Source organism: Mixophyes fleayi, chromosome 2 (genome assembly GCF_038048845.1).
Source record: "Mixophyes fleayi isolate aMixFle1 chromosome 2, aMixFle1.hap1, whole genome shotgun sequence".
In the NCBI taxonomy this organism is placed as follows: domain Eukaryota; kingdom Metazoa; phylum Chordata; class Amphibia; order Anura; family Limnodynastidae; genus Mixophyes; species Mixophyes fleayi.
Genome location: NC_134403.1, coordinates 312,936,974 through 312,957,467, shown reverse-complemented (window position 1 = coordinate 312,957,467; position 20,494 = coordinate 312,936,974). Strand labels below are relative to the sequence as shown.

The window sequence follows — 20,494 nt, the reverse complement described above, 5'->3', positions numbered from 1 at the left end:
GATACAGTGTATGATATAATTAATAAATACATGCATTGATGGAGAAAATATATATTACATGAAATTATTATTATTCAAATAAACAATAAAGATGCATAGTAAAATACAGTGAACTTTAGCTTTAACAAATACATATGGAAGAACAGAAGCTATATGTTATATGAAGACAGGGCCGCCATCAGGGGGTACAGGGACTACAGTAGTCCCAACAGAGTAGAGTGGGGCCCCACCAGCCCTGGGCCCAAACAAATTTATTAGGGGAGGGGGCCTCCACAGTGAATTAAAGGAGATAGCTAGCGCCATTTCTAGGCAGCAGCTGCTCCTGAGATGGGAGAGGTGATGTGGGGAGAGACCTCTGTGCATAATTAAGAATATGGTAGCAGGCTCCATTGTAGGCAGCATCTCTGCCGCTACCAAGATGTTGGGGCCCCACAGCTGTTGCCATTTGCTCTAGTCCCAGCCCCCCAGGTGCCCAGCTATTGGGCAGAGACGCTCCCTGCAGCATCACTGACATCATGTAATTAATAACGTCACAGCGCTGTCAATAGAGAGGAGCCGAGAGGAGACAGCAAGAAGATGCAAGAGGAAAGTAAACTACAACAGGGGTTAGATGAAACCAGAAATGGGGGGTGACTGTAGAGAATGGGGGGCGGGCAGACAAATGTTGGGTAGAGAATAATTTAAAAATTGGAGTAGGGTGAGAGAAGGAAGGAGGGGGACCTGCACCATGTAACACAATCTAATTAATTGATTGTTAAGATTTAATGTTTATATCATGAATCAATAGGGTTGATTATCTATGATAGGATGAGTTAGTGATAATTTTGACTCCTGAGAATATAATAGATAAAAATATACTATTATATAAGGGGATAATACACATGTAACAAATAATTAATATTAAGTATTCTATACACATTTCCAAATCTTCTATTTATATGATTTTAAGTATATGTAATGATAATTGTTTTTGTTGTTTTTTTACCTTTGCAATCTGGCAATCTGGCTGGACCGAAATGCAATATGTAGACTTAACCTCATGTATCTAACTGCCATTGTCCCATAGATTGTACACTTGCGAGCAGGGCCCTCTCACCACTTTGTCTGTTTTGCCCAGTTTGTTTATTACTGTTTTTGTCCCCAATTGTCAAGCGCTATGGAATATGTTGGTGCTAAATAAATTAAAAGATGATGATGATGAATACAGTATATCTCACAAAGCAAGTAAATATACAAACGTTACCAAGGTCAATTAAAACATATGTGATTTATTGAACCAAATAATCTCCTGTCTGGGATTGGTTGAAAGCAGTTTAAATACCTATTAGGTCCAATCATGAGAAATATCCTCTGATGAAACTGGCACTGGGCCAGAGAAATTCGGCAGGGATTTTAACATACTTTTTCTAGTACTAGTGGTTGCTCTAATATTTTGGAACGTGATCTTCTTAGAAACGACAGCAGTAATCCTCATAAAGGAATACAACAGCGGAACTGCCTTGGAACGACTGCATATTAATGTGGAAACCTGCAAATGTCAGCCGATGAGTAGACAGAGTGGTTATTATGACCACCTTTTAAACTGTGTCCTAACCATAGTACATTTTTGAAGCATGGAGATCTTACATACTAGTAAGCGTTTGTTATAATTGTACCATATACTATCTATGATACATGCAATTACCCCTTTCTGTGAATTTGCTGTTGTTGGTGGAAACTGGGCTAGTCTCTCATTTGAATTCTTGTGTCAGAGACTGCTTTTGAACAAGCAAGATATAACAGAGATATGGTCCTACACAGTAAGGGTTCTGGGCCTGATTCATCAAGAAACGCAGAGTGAACGCAATTTGCGTTTTTTAAAATGGCCGGAATTTGCACACATGTATGTTTTATTCAAATACAAGAAACATTTCCATTTGAATTGGTATAAGTACGCTCGTACAATATGGTACTTGTTGTATGCAAACAGACACAACACACAGCAGGATACGCACAATGCAGATTAATTTAATTAATTTAAGATGGGGTGGTTTGGGGGCTATTGAATGTTGGGGTGAGTTTAGGGAGAATGAGGTCTATTTATTAAATGTGACTATGAATTATTTAATGGCAGTGATGGTTGCAAGAAATAGGTACTGCTGGGGCTGTTTGAGGAAGGGAAATAGGTTTATTTATTAAATGTGAATAGTATTATTTTAATGTTGGGGCTGGAGGAAGGCCTAATTATTAATCGTGAGTGCTATTGATTTAACGCCGGGGCTGGCTGTAATTTTCTAAATGTAGCCATTTTTTTTTCAAAATAGGTCCTTCAACATTCCTGGATCCGGACAAGCCACAACTAAAGAAACCAGCAGCCACAGGTGGAGAAAGTGAGAAGAACAGGTAGGAGAGAGCAGCACAGTGTGTGAAATGTTGTGATTCTAGTAGGGACAATGGCAATTTTTGGTGAATGTTGTGCCCAATGTAAGGTGTAGGCCAAGACTGAACTCTTTGTGTACACACTGCATTCTTTGTATACTACACTGTGGTGGTAGATGTCCTGAAAGTCAGGAGTGCTTGAACATATGTGACGCTCCGGCGAATTGAGAGTCTAGTGATTTTGATGCTAGCCACGCCCCAATGGAGCATTTTCCACGCCCCCAAATGCATGACCACACCTCCGAAAAATTTTGCACCGCCGTCAGGCTAGCTACGCCCCAACGGCGCATTGCCACGCCCCTGAATGTATGACTACACACTAAAAAAAATTTGCGCCGCTTACTCGACTATGAGGGGGGGCCCCGTGAATTTGTTGTACCCGGGCCCTGAATTCCTCTTGGCAGCCCTGATAACGATGACAGGGATACATCTTCCACAGGAATGTTTGTATTATTAAATAGATTGTAGGGCAAGAATATTAAATAGTTTATCTAGAAAAGTAGAAATAAGAGGAGTCATTAGAAACAAAGAAAAGATGTGAACAGATTAGAGTTATGTTGATTGTAATTTTGGACCCTTGATAGTCAGTTATTTGTGTGTTGATAGACAATAATTAAAACAGTCTTTCATGTATCAAGTAGATATATTTTATGACAATGGATATACAACTTGTCACTTCAGCTATGCAGATGATAATCAGTAGTGTTTCAGAATATGTTATTTATTTTGATTAAAATCTAGAGGTCTGAAAAAATACAGATTTATGTTATTATCAATCAAATCAACTATGAACTATATCAGTTCATGATCTATACATACCGGATCCTTTAAATGGCACTGATTCATTTGGGGACAGGAAGGCTTTTATTATCACATGTAAAAAAGACAGTCTGTACTGAAGCTCACTGGCCTATGCTTGTTAAACAAATGTAAGCTCTTCAGCTGCTGTTATGCTTTACGTTTAATGCAGTGCTTCACATTAAAGTTATCAGGGTTTTCTGTTAAATATGATAATGAAGTAAATATATCCTGCCATGATTAAACCCATCTATTGAACTTGATAAGCAATAAAAATTTAACTAACTAAATTAAATAGCAGAGTATAGCATTCCCTGGGTCTAATGCCATATTGAAGATGCTGCTGCTAACTGCAAAAATATTCAATATTGGATGTTTTTGTGTTCTCTGGCGTATAGTCTATTTCTGGGCATGCGCAGTGCAATTTAACAGAAGATATGGAATGTTTCAGCATTTACGTTCCTTAGTGAATTAGGCCCAGTATCTCAAATAAAACAACCAACCTTTACAACATAGCAGTACCAGCACACATTATTTATAAGCCTTTAACAGGCTCATGGACATCTCTGGTGGTCTTAGTATAATCACTGCCATGAGCATATGTTTGAAATGCACAGATGTGCAAGAGGTCTATCTAGTATGCATTGTATTAAAGTAATTCTATCGTTTTCAAATAAGCATTGCCCAAGCGATTGTGTTGTGTTTCCAAGGCACACCGTAATTTATTTTAGCAGATGCAAAATCTATCAATTCAATACATGATTATAATACAGTACAGCCGACACCAAAAGATACATACATACCGCTGCGTTCGCTTGCGCTAGCTGCGCGAAGACTGGTACCAGCTTACAGTACTTCTCTCCAGAATACTGTGGTCAGATGAGACTGAAGCCAGTGCCAGCACAGCTTCAATATATACACTCAGTGTTACAGAGAGAACAATGCAGATGACGTGGCTTGCTTCTATAGGTCCAGGCTTCAGGTGGGTCCAGTGTAAACAGGTCATAGGCTAGTTCAAACAACCCCCTCCAAGGCTGAGGGACAAAGTTCCAGATGATTCTCCCGCCCAGAAACCAGTTAAAGCTAGTCTATTTACACATTACAGTTAGTATCACTTTAAGTATTTATTCCCTAACATCACTAACTAGAGTATGCAATGTGCGATCTCTTCGGCGAATGAACCGAACAACTGCTGATGAACAGGGGATCAAAATGATACCAGACATGACACATTTCCCATAACCTGAACCTTAAATAACACTAAAGTGTACATATAATCATAATATATAAACTAATAATAAACTAAATACTATCTGCTCACAAATCACTGTGGAATAGAATCAATATAAATATATGTATATATAACGAAATGTCAGGGTGAGTGTGCGTGCGTGCGCATTTTACAGTGCGATCGCGCCATGCGACGTGTAGTGTGGCATACTGAGAGAAATCGCACAATAAAACAATATTAACCAATATACTTTCGTTCATCCAATTATACGACTTCGACAATTGCTATGTTAGTTAATTCAGTGCATGAGATAAGACTGACCATGAATATGGATTCATATTCAAGAAAATGATTCCACTGTGTGGGGCAGGGACAAGCAAGTTAGTACCTTGAATTCAGGATGACTTGGGAACACAGATCTAGCATCACAATACATATCTAGCTAGCATTTTGCATTTAGTTATTGTCACTGATTTACCATTATTATTATCTAGGTAGAGCGTAGAACTTTCTTGTGTTGAATGCTGGAAACACTAAAATAGATGAAACACAGAATATGCATAGTTTTTAATGGTAGGGTACAGTGACCAGATGCTACCTTTCTTTAGCTATGAAAAGCAGATTTTTTTTAGTGCTATGTCACCTAACCCTAAGGGTACAGTTCATACAAGTGTTTTGACAGATTTTACTCCCTCCATGTACCAAATGTAGAATGATGAGACAAAAGTGCTCTGAAAATACTGCAGGTAGTTATTGATCACTTTGGCTGCATGCCTGTTCAGACAGACATTGGTGCAGTTCGAGGTCAGAACAAAGCCATGGGGAATCGGGCATCCACAATTGTTTTCATTCTAAAATAGATGTGCAGGCAATAGGGTCCATTATTAAATGTGCTTGCATTTTTATCTGAACAGCTTGATCAGGCCACACTCCGTATGGAGTGCAGCATGACCAAAATCTGCCAAGACACTCATCTGAATAAACCCTTAAGGTAAACCCAGCACAAAGTATTTTCTTGGACAAGTTCAGTTTCTAACAATATCACTTGCTAATTGCTCAGCTTGGTCACTGCTGAATGACATTTTGGCATGTGAATCTTTACTCAACACTGCGTGTTTGCTGAAATAATATCAAGACAGGATATTAAAGGAAAAATCCAAAGCCTACATTGTAAGGTCATACAGCTGATTAGTGAGAAAACGCCAAAGACAGGATTTTTATCCACCACATGTAGAGTTTATGAACATCAATAAATGTCAGCGCAAAATAGACACAAAATAAGTGCTTATTACTGTATTTCGGCACATAAAATACAAAAAGGACAGCATAAATAAATATGCCATCTAGAGAGAAATATTTTGCCTGGAAACAGAGGATTTTGATTGCATCTAGGGAAGAGTATGTCCTCCTCCCCATAAGGATGAATGAATAAAGTATGTTTGGTATTCATAGTGGAATCAAAATCACACCCCACTGTGTATATTGATTTTGCCTTTGGATTCCCAGGTAGCTCATATCATTTTTCACAGAAGAATAATGACAAAAAATACAAACCATACTTGCAAAGCTAAATAAAGATTTTATTTCTGCCAGTATAAACATCAGCTTTAGCAGCAGGGAATTTTAAGACCTCTAGTTTAAACTGTTAACACCATAAAGCATGGGTAGCTATAATAAGTTTAATATGTTTGATATTTTTCTTTTAATATCTTAGCCTTTGAGAACAATGCATTTTAAATGTAACCCTTGAGATCTATTGAAGTGTTAGTAATTGTACATTCTGAAATGCACACTTTGTATTTTTATTCCAGAAAATCTTTGGACCTGAGGTAGATGTATGCCCGTTAATATAGCGTATCTTTGCTTTTATTCACACTGCGCGTGCTCAGAAAGTGAACATATGCAACTGCAGCTATTCAACATTTTTATGGGGGAGAGAGGTGTGTTCTAATATAGACAATGTACAGTAAGGGCGTGCCTTGTTCCAGCAGTTGCGTAAGGATTTAGTCGCAGATAGATGCTGAAAAGACATTTTTATTTGCTCAGGTGTAAGTAGTGGATGATGATGACAACTAGCGAGCCGCTTGTAACTAGAGATTTGCGGAGGATTCGCAGACACATATTGAGACTTTAATAGTCGTTCAGCCATAGATCAGGATCTGCTGAAGGTGCTGAAGCAAAAGATAAAAAAAATATCTTTTGTGTGTATGTTGAGAAGCTGTTCCTGCTGTATTAGCTAGGTTATTCAAGTGATTCAACTGGGTTATTAAATGATGCTTCATAGCAATTGCGTTGATAGCATATATAATAAAAGGTTTTTGTACATGTTTGCAAGCTGGACTAAAGTGTCTGAGGGGTGTTTCATGCAGATGTATCTGCCATTCATTCAGACCAGGAAACATACACATACACCTGAGTGCAACTTTTTCAATTGCAAGTTACTCTTATACTTGTGTTCCACTCTAATTCAGGCCCACTGTGTAGAGCCTGGGGCTGGGAACAGAAAATGTTATATACACTAAAAGATTAACAATTCAAAAGACATCATACATACCCCTACAGCAATCCTATGGTTTGTGGACAATCCTAATATTCCACAGGTATAAAGGATGGAGTCAACCAGTTTGGGGGATGACTAATGGCATTTCCATTTTAAATAGATGTGTTGACTGCAATAATAAGGGACATACTCTATTTTTGTTAAAAAGTATGTATCATCAATGCTGAGCATGATCATATGATGAGTAGAAACACATGTTTTATAATAATAATATTATTATTATTATTATTATTATTATTATTATTATTATTATTATTATTAAGTAATGAAATATGGTAAATTTATACAATTTATTTCATATGTTTCATTTTTTAAAATAAATATTTAGTCCAACAGGGAATCCTTTTTAAACACCTTTGTAAACATTCTATTATTTAAGCAAATACAAAATCATATTGTGTTTTCCTCATCCCAAGATTGCAGAATTTCAGGTTACATTTGTTAATTACAATAATCCATCTGTTTTCAGCTGACAACATAATTACAAATTTAGAGGTTTGTTGTTCAACTATTCCATTTACCTAAATGAGAATGTTTTCTGCATTGTATCAATTGTATTTGAAAGATTAGCAGCTGTACAGAGTTTTTACATTGTAAGTAATAGTTAATAGCAGAAGCATCTGAAAATACTGCTTTTCACTTTGAAAACACAATGTGCTTTGCTGATTGTTTTAAAAGCATAATGTACTGCCAATACATCACTCTCAGCTTACTATATGTTCCTGAAATAAAAAATATGAATCTCTGAGTTATTAAGTATTTTATTTAAATACACAAAAAGCACAAGGCAAACTGAGGGAAAAGAATGAAACATAAAAACCCCACAACATCAAACAAAACTGAAACTATATAGTAGTAGATAGAAGCCAGTGGCACCTGTGTATCACATTAACTAAATAAACCTTTAAGGTTATCAGGTGTTGAACTAAAGTGGGAAAGTGGCAATTTGTCTTTATCTCTCCATAGTGTCCCCCACAAGCAGTGCTTAAAAAGTGTTTGCCCCACCCCCTGGAATCACTGTTACCCGTTCCCAGCTAAGAGATCAGACAGCTATTTAAACACTGGCGAACTGCAGCCATGTATAAGTATTGTGATGTATAAATGAGAGCTATGTAATGAACTGAAGACAGGCTAAGTGCTTTTATACAGATTGCATAAATTGAATGCAATACAGATGTTTTTCTAATGTACACAGAAGTGATGAAATAATTATATACATAATTCAGGGTAGTACATAAGTTTTCCTATTGATTTCTGAATCAGCTATGCCCTTAAAATCATTTATAGTAAAAGGATTATCACGCCTTAATATTGACAGGGCGGTTTTGGGAGCAGATATAGCGATTATGAAAAAGAGAAAACAAACAATGGAACCTTACTAAATGGTGAGCGCTGCATGCAGACTTACTATTACTCTCATTGACAAAAGGTAAAGTAAACAAGAATTTTTTTTACAATTAATATTTAGACAATACAGAAGCAAACTAATTGTAGTTGCACTATCATATAAACTAGATAAAGTCCTATAAAAATAATATCTTTATACTGCTAGTCCATAATATTTATATTAGATAAGCACAAAAGGTAGCTAACAAATAGTGTTAGTGACCTTTTAAATGAAATAGAACTTCCATACATCTAATTTGCCATGCCTCCCACAACATTGATTCCAATAAATTGGATAACTAGGTAATATGAAATCTATAAAGGTGAGTAGTAGCACTGTCAACCATTAGATAGTGAATTATAATTAGAGATGGGCGGGTCCGGTTCTCCGAGAACCGAACCCACCCGAACTTTGGGTATCCGAGTACCGAGCTGAGCAGCTCGGTACTCTCCCGCCCATTCCGAATCCAAATCGAGGCCGAACGTCATTGTGACGTCGTCGGATCTCGGGACTCGGTTCTCGCGATACTTCAACTTTATAAATACACGCCTCCACAGCAATCCATCGCCATTTGACAGAGGGAGAGAGCAGGGTGTAGTCATAGGCTAATTAGAGCAGGGACAGAGAATACCATATTGTTCTTGCAATTGCTCTAACCAAAATCGCTAGTGCAGAGAGGAGGATAGAGGTTTATTATTTTTTCTTCATATTTGGCACTCCCCAGCGCTTTTGGGGTGTCCCCCATAATTGTGCATTAATATTTCTGGCTGTCAAAAGTCATATCTGTCAGCATTATCTACTAAATAATTTGTAGCACACCTCAGTGTTTTTGGGGTGTCCTCCCTAATTGTGCATTAATATTTCTGGCTGTCAAAAGTCATATCTGTCAGCAGTATCTACTCAATAATTTTTAGCACTCCTCAGTGTTTTTGGGGTGTCCTCCCTAATTGTGCATTAATATTTCTGGCTGTCAAAAGTCATATCTGTCAGCAGTATCTACTCAATAATTTGTAGCACTCCTCAGTGTTTTTGGGGTGTCCTCCCTAATTGTGCATTAATATTTCTGGCTGTCAAAAGTCATATCTGTCAGCAGTATCTACTCAATAATTTGTAGCACTCCTCAGTGTTTTTGGGGTGTCCTCCCTAATTGTGCATTAATATTTCTGGCTGTCAAAAGTCATATCTGTCAGCAGTATCTACTCAATAATTTGTAGCACTCCTCAGTGTTTTTGGGGTGTCCTCCCTAATTGTGCATTAATATTTCTGGCTGTCAAAAGTCATATCTGTCAGCAGTATCTACTCAATAATTTGTAGCACTCCTCAGTGTTTTTGGGGTGTCCTCCCTAATTGTGCATTAATATTTCTGGCTGTCAAAAGTCATATCTGTCAGCAGTATCTACTCAATAATTTGTAGCACTCCTCAGTGTTTTTGGGGTGTCCTCCCTAATTGTGCATTAATATTTCTGGCTGTCAAAAGTCATATCTGTCAGCAGTATCTACTCAATAATTTTTAGCACTCCTCAGTGGTTTGCGCTCAGAATGGATTCAAAGCAGTCCACATATGATCTAAATGAGCAACCAGGTTCTGTCACCAGTCCTGATGTTAGTGTTCCCAGTACGTCATCTGGCCAAGGCGATGTCAAACAACAGAGTGTTTTCAAATTAGTGCAAAAAACAAAAACCCAAAAAAAATTTACTGTATTGAAGCGAAAAAGAAGTGTAACTGAGCAAAAGTTAAGTGACGATAGAAAAAAAATTGCAAGCATGCCATTCTACACACGCAGTGGCAAAGAGAGAATGAGGCCTTCACCTTTGGCTATTAGTGGCAGATCCCAAAAAGTTACCAAGCCTACAATTGGTGCACAACTACTGTTACGCGTCAAAGCCGAGCTGCAAGATAACAGTGAGGCGTTACAGGAGAATATTTGCTCTGATTCACAAATGACAACAATCCCTGTGGAGAGTCCATCCAACAGTGGGATGTCTAATCGTGAGCATTCTGCTGATGTGTGCCTTAATAGCCCGAGTGTAGCCGGTGATACCCAAATTGAGGATGCCACTTTGGAATTAGAAGAGGATGAGGGGGAGATTTGTGTAGGCGACGAGGGCGCTAATGATGATGTTGATGATTATGATGCAGACAGATACCAAATTGCCTTTCTCAATTTCTATTTATATTCTAGATTATATAACGGCTGAATAGTTTTCTATTTTACTCCTAGTGGAGAGAGGATCTGATGCAGACAGATACCAAACTGCCTTTGTCCATTTCAATTTATATTGTACAGTATATAACGGCTGAATTTATTAGTATTTTATACAAGTGGAGGGGGGCCTAGAGAGACAGAAACCAAACTGGCTTTCTCCATGTCAATTAATATTGTACAGTCTATAACGGCTGGATTTTTTGGTATTTTATACAAGTGGAGGGGGGCCTAGAGAGACAGAAACCAAACTGGCTTTCTCCATGTCAATTAATATTGTACAGTCTATAATGGCTGAATTTTTTGTTTTTTTAAAAAAGTGGAGGGGGCCTATAGAGACAGAAAGCAAACTGTCTTTTTCCATTTCTTTACCTATTTAACTATAAGTGTAGGGTGTAATATACATTCAAAGACGATGGCTGCATTGCCAATATGCATAGATGGAGAGGAAGACAATCTGTTTTGTGTGTAGAATAAATGAAGGCCTACCAACGAAGAATTAAACAGTTTTTTTGGATGATTTATTACCTCAACAATTAGATTACTTATCTCTAAAACAGTTGGAGCACTAAATTGGGTTATTTTAGGCACAAAAACATGTATTTTCCAACAAAATAGCAAAACAAAACCAAACAAAACCAAAACCAAAACCAAAACACGCAATGGCGGTTTTGCAAAACCAAAACCAAAACCAAAACACGACGGTAATCCAGATCCAAAACCGAATCCAAAACCAAAACACGGGGGTCAGTGACCATCTCTAATTATAATACAATATTAATGACATTTATAGAATAAGCTTCTGTAAAAAATATCTGTTTAAACAGTGAGTTCTGATATCATTGCTTATAATCGGTTATAATGGCTCTTATATGGTCCTAGAAAATCCTCAGTGACTTATAATATCCGTAAAGGTTCATTTGCCTATACATTTTGATACCTTGAAACAAGCATTATGCAAAAATGCAGGCCTGCAGCACAAACGTCATTTTGTGATATCACACACCTACTTTTCTGTTAATGCAGGCAAAGGTCCTGATTGGAGGAGCTGGAAATCCAGGGCATTCCGTGCTGAGCTCAGGCTAGTTAGTTATGCAAGCACATGCAAAAATGGGATTTCAATTTGGAGGATGAGATTATTCAAATTAAATAAAGTTATGAGGGGGTCTCTATTGAATGAGAAGTTGCAGAAAGTTTTTCTCCCCACAAAATTACTTGAATTCACAGGTTATCAGGAAGGGCAGGTAACCTGGAGTCATTCTTTACTTTAATGGGATGCTCCTGCACCTTCAATGTGCACTTTATGCAGGAGAGCAGATATCTAGGCCATTTCTTCCAATATAATCCAAACATTCAAACACACCAAAGTGATACAGTCTTAGGGCTAGATTTACTAAGCTGCGGGTTTGAAAAAGTGGAGATGTTGCTTATAGCAACAAATCAGATTTTAGCTGTCATTTTGTAGAAAGTACTAAATAAATGAAAGCTAGAATCTGATTGGTTGCTATAGGCAACATCCCCACTTTTTCAAACCCGCAGTTTAGTAAATCTAGCCCTTAGTGTCCTCTTAATATATATACGACAGGTAATAAACTGAGCAGTATTTAGGACAAAAATGAAAATATTGAAGGGAATAGTCCTAACATGTTAGATGATAGCTCATTGAAGTTGTAACTCTTTCCATCATATGCATATTCACCTAAACCAGCAACCATGCAAAGGGTCCTGAGCAGTTTTATTTGGACATTCCATATTCAGAAATAAAGAAGTGTTGTGTGATTGCTACATGTTATGTGTGAATTGCACAATTAGGCAACTTTGCTTAAATTTGATTACTGTTAAAATCCTTTAATTGGTGGAAATCATCTTTAAGATATATTCCACTTATCTAATTTTTTTTAGATAACTGTTGCTCTGTATGTATATTTGATTCTCAGTGACGATAAGTCATTACTTCCAGTCCACGAATTTAAAGTGTAAAGTGAATATATTTTGGGAAAATATGTGCAAAAGCCAAAAAGATATTACTGGATTGCCAGTATCTGTAGTAGGCACTTTTCATAAATGCTTCACATTGAGATACTGTGCAATGGTCACTGGCCAGATATAGATATATAGTTTATAGCCAGAGTTAAACTTCCAGTACAATATTATTTAGCTCATATCACTGTACTTGTCCACATAACAGATATATATTTCTTATTTGTATTATTATGTAAATTAATTCCTTTAGATACAAAGGATAAGCCCTGGTTTATATCACCTCTGAGCTGGTGGCAAAAATCGTCTTTTGGAGGGAGAATATGCTGTGTTCTAAACTGGAAAACTAAGAATGCCTCCACCTCAACCAGTTCTCTTAAGTAACCTAATATAGCAATGTGAAATGTAATTTTTTATGGTTCAGCAAAACTATGTGCACCCAATCTGCTCTTAGCAAGGTACATCTGACCGATCCAATTACTCCCTTCACAACTGCAAACATTTGTACCCACATTTTGACCTGCATTATCCATGATAATTTACATAAAATTAGCCACACTTGCTCTATGCCAGGCCTGTCCAACCTGCGGCCCTCCAGATGTTGTGAAACTACAAGTCCCAGCATGCCCTTCCAGCTATCAACAGGTTGTCTACTGGCAAAGCATGCTGGGGCTTGTAGTTTCACAACATCTGAAGGGCCGCAGGTTGGACAGGCCTGCTCTATGCAATTGAAGTTTCAAAAACATTTGCTATTATGATTGGTAATGAGCCTTAATGTGTTTAATAGTTTTGCATGTATTTTCAGCTAATGGATAATAAACATTAAAGGCCTGATTCATTAAGGCACACAAATGCCGATATATGCCATATATTGCTTAAAGTTGCACTGCACGTGCTCAGAACTGGACCATACCCTGGTGAACGAAGCAATGTCCAACTCATCTTCAAACGCAAAGTACCCTTAATACAGTTTACGATTTCACGGGTAGAATGGGAATAGGACTGGGCATATGCACGTAGTCAATGTACAGTAATGGTGTGCCAAGCTCAAGCGCATGCAGCAGCGTCCGATTCAAGCTTTGGGCATCTGAAAGGTACGCATTTTCCTATCGTATCACTGGCACCAGCTACAGGTCTGGTGTAACTTCTAATTACTAGTGATGACCGTCGCGTTTGCAAGCTAGAACATATGTCTGCAATCAGGAGCAGCTATAAAAAATGCATTTTATGCACAGTAGACATTATTAACATCCTTTATTAACAGATGACATTAATTGAATTGTTTTTTGTTTGTTTTCCTGTGCGTTCTTTTGGGACTTTGTATTCCACATATGTATTGGACGTATCCTGTAGTGTATTTTCTGTTAGAGCAGAATGGACATAGACCCAGATGGATTGTGCATGCACAATGTTTTGAAAAACGCACAATTCATTTGTTAATGAATCAGGCCCTAAATGTACAGAGCAAGCTTGGGACAGATTAATGTGGTACATGATGGGGTGGGAATGAAGTAAGCTGTATTGGCCTCTCCCACTCACATACAGGCCTGATTCAGAGTGGAATGTTAGCATAAGCTTTAATTGCAATTGAAAAAGTAGCACACAGGTGTATGCATATATACACTGCATTCAGAGTTGAAGATGCTTCCAGGTCTGAATGAGTAGCAGATGCATCCGGTTGACAACAAACACACTCCTCAGATACTAATGTCCAACTTGTGAACATGTACAAAAAGCTTTTATTTTATGCATTCTGAATGTAATTGCTATGAACCATCATTTAAACTTAAATATCCTAGGTAATATAGCAGGAACACACCCTTACAGTACATTGCCTACTTAAGAACACCTCTTCTCTACTCCATCATGGCTCTTCAGGCATAAGTAGTCAAAAGTGCTAAAAAGGTACAGGTTTAAATAGTCACATTTGCATACGCTCACTTTCTGAGCATCAGCAGTGTAAAAAAACACAAAGATACACTATGCAAGCAGACAAGTGTCTCATTCTGAATCAAGCCCACTGTGTGTGTGTAAGTGTTGCATGTCAAAGTAGACTTGGTACACTCTGCACTCTGCTTCTATTGATACATTAAGGCTTATGTGTCAAATATGCTCACTTCATCCACATGCTAGTTGCATATATTAAACAATGTACCTCAAGTTAAGAATCTGCATCCCATTTAAAATAGTGAACATTTAACAAATCTTTTATTACCTAGCATGATGAATGGAATTCCCAGGAAAGTAGAATTGTATTTTCCTCCAGTCAGATTGATGATCCCAGCAGCAGTGAGAGTTGAAAGAGTGACAGTGATCAGTCCAAGTAGACCAAGCCAAGGTTTACTTCGGACACAGTCCTGCATGGAGCAGCACAAAATGGCCAATGAGACAACTAAGATAAGACTTGTGATCAGGTAACGTTCTGCAACCCTGCTGGTTTTTTGAAAATCCTCTCCTAGAGATGAAGACGTGAAAGGGTACAATTTGACCTCTTTATTTAATCTTTGAAAGCTTTCTACAGTCTCGCAGAAAATAGATTCCCACTTTTCAGCCACCAGTTCATTGAGTGTGTTTATTGCCTGCAGATAATACGTGAGCTGAATGGCCTCTGCAGACTTTACTCGATCTTTGCTGTGGACAGTGACACCTCCCAATTGGTGCCCATTGTAGACTTCTCTGCCATCTTTTAATTGTGTGATGGGATAGGTGATGACAAAATTTGTTCGATTTAGAGAGCGAGCTGCTTTCAGTTCTTCCAAAATATGTACTATATCATCCACTATGCAAGTCTTTTCGTTGCTCAACATGCAAATGTGAGCAAATGTGTAATTAAACCCCGGTTGATGAACTTGAATCCTTTTCACTGCCGAGTGCAACTGCAAAAGAGAGAAAGAAGAAAAGATAACCCAAATTAAATATTAATTTGTAACATTTTGTTCATTGCCTTGATGTTCTATAAATCTCATGGCAAGTCGAGAAAAGAAACAAAATTTAAACAACTGTTATGTGATTGAAAAATGATTTAGGAATATTGTATGTCTCCTCTTTCATTAACTTACATAAAATATTTATGTAGGGTCTGCTATAAACACACAGCATACAACTGCAGGACAAGAGGTATGAAAGTAACAGGGTCCAAACCAGCTAATCATACATTATATATATGAATGCAGTTGAGTAAATGCATTCAGAGATATCTATCTGAGATGGCCTGATTTATTATATTGGGATAACTCTGGCTACCTCTGTATATGTAGTTATCAAAAATTACTGTCAAAATTGTACCTCATAAGCCTAAGTCATGTTTTCCATTTTAGTCAGCGCCAGCAAGAATAATATTTTAAAAGCATTATAGTCTACCCAAACAAATTTGATATTGGTTTATTTTTGGAGGGGAACATATAGTGCCAAATGTAGAAAAAAGCATTATGATTTATTTGTTAGATACTGTAATATAATTAAATAAATTAACAAAATATACCCTTTTGACTTCCAACAGTTTGAAGGATACGAAAAGTAAGTATCTGACTCACTGTATTGGATGTTTGGTGTATATTTGGGCCATAATTAAATGTATATGCATGTGTATACTGTATGTATAGCATCTCTCTCCCTCTCTCTCTTTCTCTCTTATATATATATATATATATATATATATATATATATATATATATATATATTTATTGTTTAGCTTAAACATTTCAGGCCCGCTTGACTTTTTGTAAAGTAGTTCAAAAGAAGTATGAACACATGCAAGTAATTCTATTTAAATAAAGTCCAAGTGCTAATTGGTAGTGCCGTGCACATAGTTAATTAGATAGACATTAATACATACACAATGCCTACCCCCAATGTATACATGATCAGGGCTAAGGTTTAAGTGACCAAATAATGTTACTTTCACATTATATATAGCTAGTATATACTAATTATCCTACAGATTACTATGCAGGGCTATTATCAAATATAATAGCAAATAATACAAACAAAAAGCAATATCATCAGGTAACAAAAATAAAAGATAAACTATTAAAAAAAATCACAAACCTAAAATATCAAAATTATAACATATTGCCTTATGTGTATAAAACATTTAGTCCTCACTGTTTGCAATGTGTGGTTTTAAATGCATATAAGCAATCAAGCTATTTAAATGCAATCAGAGCACACATAACTGATGTCATGCACATAGCTAACTGGATACATACACATTGTATACCCCAATGTATATGTGTTTTAGGATGGAGGTTGAAATGACCAAACAATGTTAACCTCACATATAGTCAGGTTTGGCATATTGCATTAAAGATTACTATACTGGAATATATATATATATATATATATATATATATATATATATATATATATTTATAATCATAGTTGCTCTTTTTTCTTTAGTGAACCGGTAATCTTCCTCTGGTTGCCTGCCCAAGTAAGCCTCCCATTGAAGCTCCAATCTTGGGGTAGAGGATTGTTTTTAAGGTAAAAAGATGTTGTAAATGACAGAGATCATACTATTTGTTATGTTTCTATGATAAAATATTGGCTCAAATTGAGTCAAGTTGATAATGGTAAGTGGCCTTGTTAGGGTGGTAGTATAATGCTTCAGCTGGAGACACAAAAAGGAATTCGCCTGTGGAAATATGAATTTAAGTTGAAGGACACTTAATGATATGCCTGATACCTTTATTCATCCAGGGTACAAGATTTCTTAGGAGGAAATTTAGGATTGTCCCAAATGTGGGTAAGAATAGTTTTAATATAAGTTGTAAATTAATCTAAAATTAGGACAACCACAATGTTGCCTTTATATATTTATTTACTTACTGAAATATTGTATTATACTGAAGTCATACTGTACTGTTGCACATATCTAAAAGATGTACAACATAATGAAACCTGGCAGAAGAAAACCTAAAAAAAACTTATAGACAATGACATTATATTAAAAATAGACTATTATTCTACTATAGAACTATGCCTGGAGGCGTCAAACATCTAAATGACTACTGTAGCATGCTATTATCTATAGCTTATACATCACAAGTGCCAATTAACCCTCCTCCAACAGAATTTTTCTACTAATAATTGCACGCTACAAAAGCTACTTTTTCCGATTAAATACCATATCTTCATCTTAGATCTTTGGAGTAGCAATTGCATAAACCAATTAATTTCAGAGGTTATATGCCTTTATTTTCAAGATATCGCTTCCAGGAATAATTATGATTTGCTACCTAATTCGGAGTTACAAAACAATGGCAACAGTTAAAAAATAAAGAGCAATTTAGTACAGGACTTGCAACATAATAGAAATGTGCATATATTTCCTGGGTAATAGGCAGTTCCTATTAAATCCTGAAAGATTCTTCATCATGTTAATCTGCTGTTATCATGGCTTGTCCTGTACATCATCAATTCATCTAATGATGAAATATTTTTACTCTAATGCTGGAAGCAAATTAATTCCCAACTCATGCATCTAACCCTCACAGATTCCTTACATTAGTAATACAAAGAATATATCTTAAAAGTATGTGCCAAAGGCTAATCATTTTATATAAAATAAACCTCTATATCTAAATGATTGTTTTAAATTATTACAGAAATAAATTGTTTGTTTTGTTTTTAGTTCTTATCAAATACTAACAACAGTTTATGGTAACCTAATGCAATTCTTGTTTCTGACTTTTTAAGTAGTAAGCAAAAAATACAGTGGTAGATCCTAACAGGTCCCTGCCTCATGTTCCCCTTTCCTTACCCTTTTTCTCCATGGTGTCAATGACATCCCTCCCCTCAAAAAACAGTGCCTGAGATGAGCTTTAACAGTAAAGGTGCTGTCAATCCTCATTCTAAAGCAGTGTTTCTCAACTCCAGTCCTCTGGACCCACTAACAGTGCAGGATTGCCAGGTGACCAGTGAAATAATAATACCACCTGCTACAATGTGTCAGTCAGTAATAAATACACCTGTGCTCTAGCAAGGAGATATGGAAAACATGTACTGCTAGGGGGTCCTGAGGACTGTAGTTAAGAAACACTGTTCTAAATCATCATGGTGCATCACTCATAGTGAAACTCTGGGATGTGGGCTGTTATTGAAGAACCCTTGTCTCTCAAAACAGTCTGTCTTACATCAGAGCCATAACTAGGGCATTGAGGCATGTGTCCACCCCAAAGGTGCATAGCTGATTGGGAATCATGAATAGTGTGGGCTGCTAACTAGAACTGTGTTCGTATACACAGTTGGAGCAGCTCTGAGACAATCCTCAATGAGTGCAGATTATCACAGTTCATGTCTAAGATAATCTGTACTGAGCGAGGAGTATATCCGAGTCACTGTGACAAAGGGAAGAATGGACAGGGTCTAGGAAAGGGCGTGGAGAGCCCCCTAATAAAGTTTGCACCACCAATGCTAGCGATGCCTGTTTTCAATGGATGCCAGCAGTCAGTTGGACTTTACTAAACTCTGATTTACTGTTGTAATTCAGAGTTTATTTCCCTGATATTCATGAGCAAAACCATGGAGGTAATCGCTATACTGCATAGTGTGTCCACGAGTATAAGATAAGAGGGAATCAGTGGTGCAGACCAAATGTTGGTGCAGTGAGTAATCTGTGCTTGGGCAAGGGGGTTGAGCTCTGTTTAATGCACACCACAGAGGATATGTACATTACAGACTGACTAAAGAGGGTATGTATGTATGTATGTATGTATGTATGTATGTATGTATGTATAAGGGATATCAAATGGGTCAGTGCATTGCAAAATGGACATCCTAAAGCTTTCCAAAATATGTAAGAACTTCAGTGATTATAACAGGTGTTACCCTCATGTCTGGCCCCAACCAGTGGAGCGATGCTATTGGTTAATATTGCCAGGCTTTACCTTTGACCCGGCTGTTTTTTGTATTATGTTCCTGTTTCTGACATGGCTACAGTTATCTAGCAGTTTGTGTGTGAGTCCTTATTGCATACATCAGAAACATAGTGTCAGAAGTTATCCAGCCCACAAGTGATGCTGCTCGTTGAAAATAAAACACTGAGGATTCCAGGTAAGAATGAAAGAGAGAGCACATTATTATGGCAACTGCTAACAGTTCTCCTCCCCAGAGGGGATGCAGACAAGTGGCGATTTAATTAGCATCAGAGCTGAATTTGGAGATTTGGCTTTAGCCACAGGCCTTAATAACAAGCCAGGAGAGCTGCAGACAGCCACACTGAGGTGAGTGGTGAGCAGCGAATGTAGTCACATTTATGAGGACAATCTGGGCCTTACAGATGTACAGCAAAAGGATGTTGGATATTGGATACATTAGAGAAATACTTCAAACCTGCAAAATATGTGATTGATGAAAGGTAACCTTTTGGCTGTTGTAAACAAGATGAATGTGAACCAATTGACAACTTTGTTACCTGGCTGAGAAAGAAAGCAGCAACATGTGAGTATGGCATCTTGAAAGATGAACTTATTCAAGACAAATTAGCAATGGGCAGAAGTAATGAAAGCTCACGCCACCGCCTCTTAAGAGAACGTGATTTAGACTTGTCAGCAGCTTTTGAGATATGTTGCACAGCAAAGCTCACCAACCAGAGAATTAGTGCAATGGACAGTCAGCAGATCGGCAATGTCAATTCGGAAGAAAAACAGCAAAGCAGCAAAGGTGATTTTGTTAACAGACAACTGCCCAACTATCCGAAAGTGTACGAGTAGCCGAACATACTGCATGCAAATACTGTGGCTAAATGCATATACAAGGGAAAGAACGGTGCCCAGAGTTAAGGAAAACATGTAGATTTTGCTGCATTACAAATCACTTTGATAAAGTGTGTTTGTCAAGCAAGAGATAAAATGCAGCAGAAAAACTGCACACTTGAGAAGAAACAAATCCAGCTGACGCAGACCTCCTCAGTTCTG

At 37.2% G+C, this 20,494-nt stretch overlaps 1 protein-coding gene across 1 annotated transcript in view; it reads right to left on the bottom strand.

The window, feature by feature from the left end:
• The window catches only part of PTCHD1 (patched domain containing 1), a 147,093-nt gene that overhangs the window by 76,384 nt on the left and 50,215 nt on the right, over positions 1-20,494 (bottom strand). Inside the window, exon 2 of the mRNA XM_075196568.1 lies at positions 14,794-15,454. Coding sequence (XP_075052669.1) covers positions 14,794-15,454 — 661 coding nt within the window. The remainder of the gene's footprint in view (positions 1-14,793; positions 15,455-20,494) is intronic.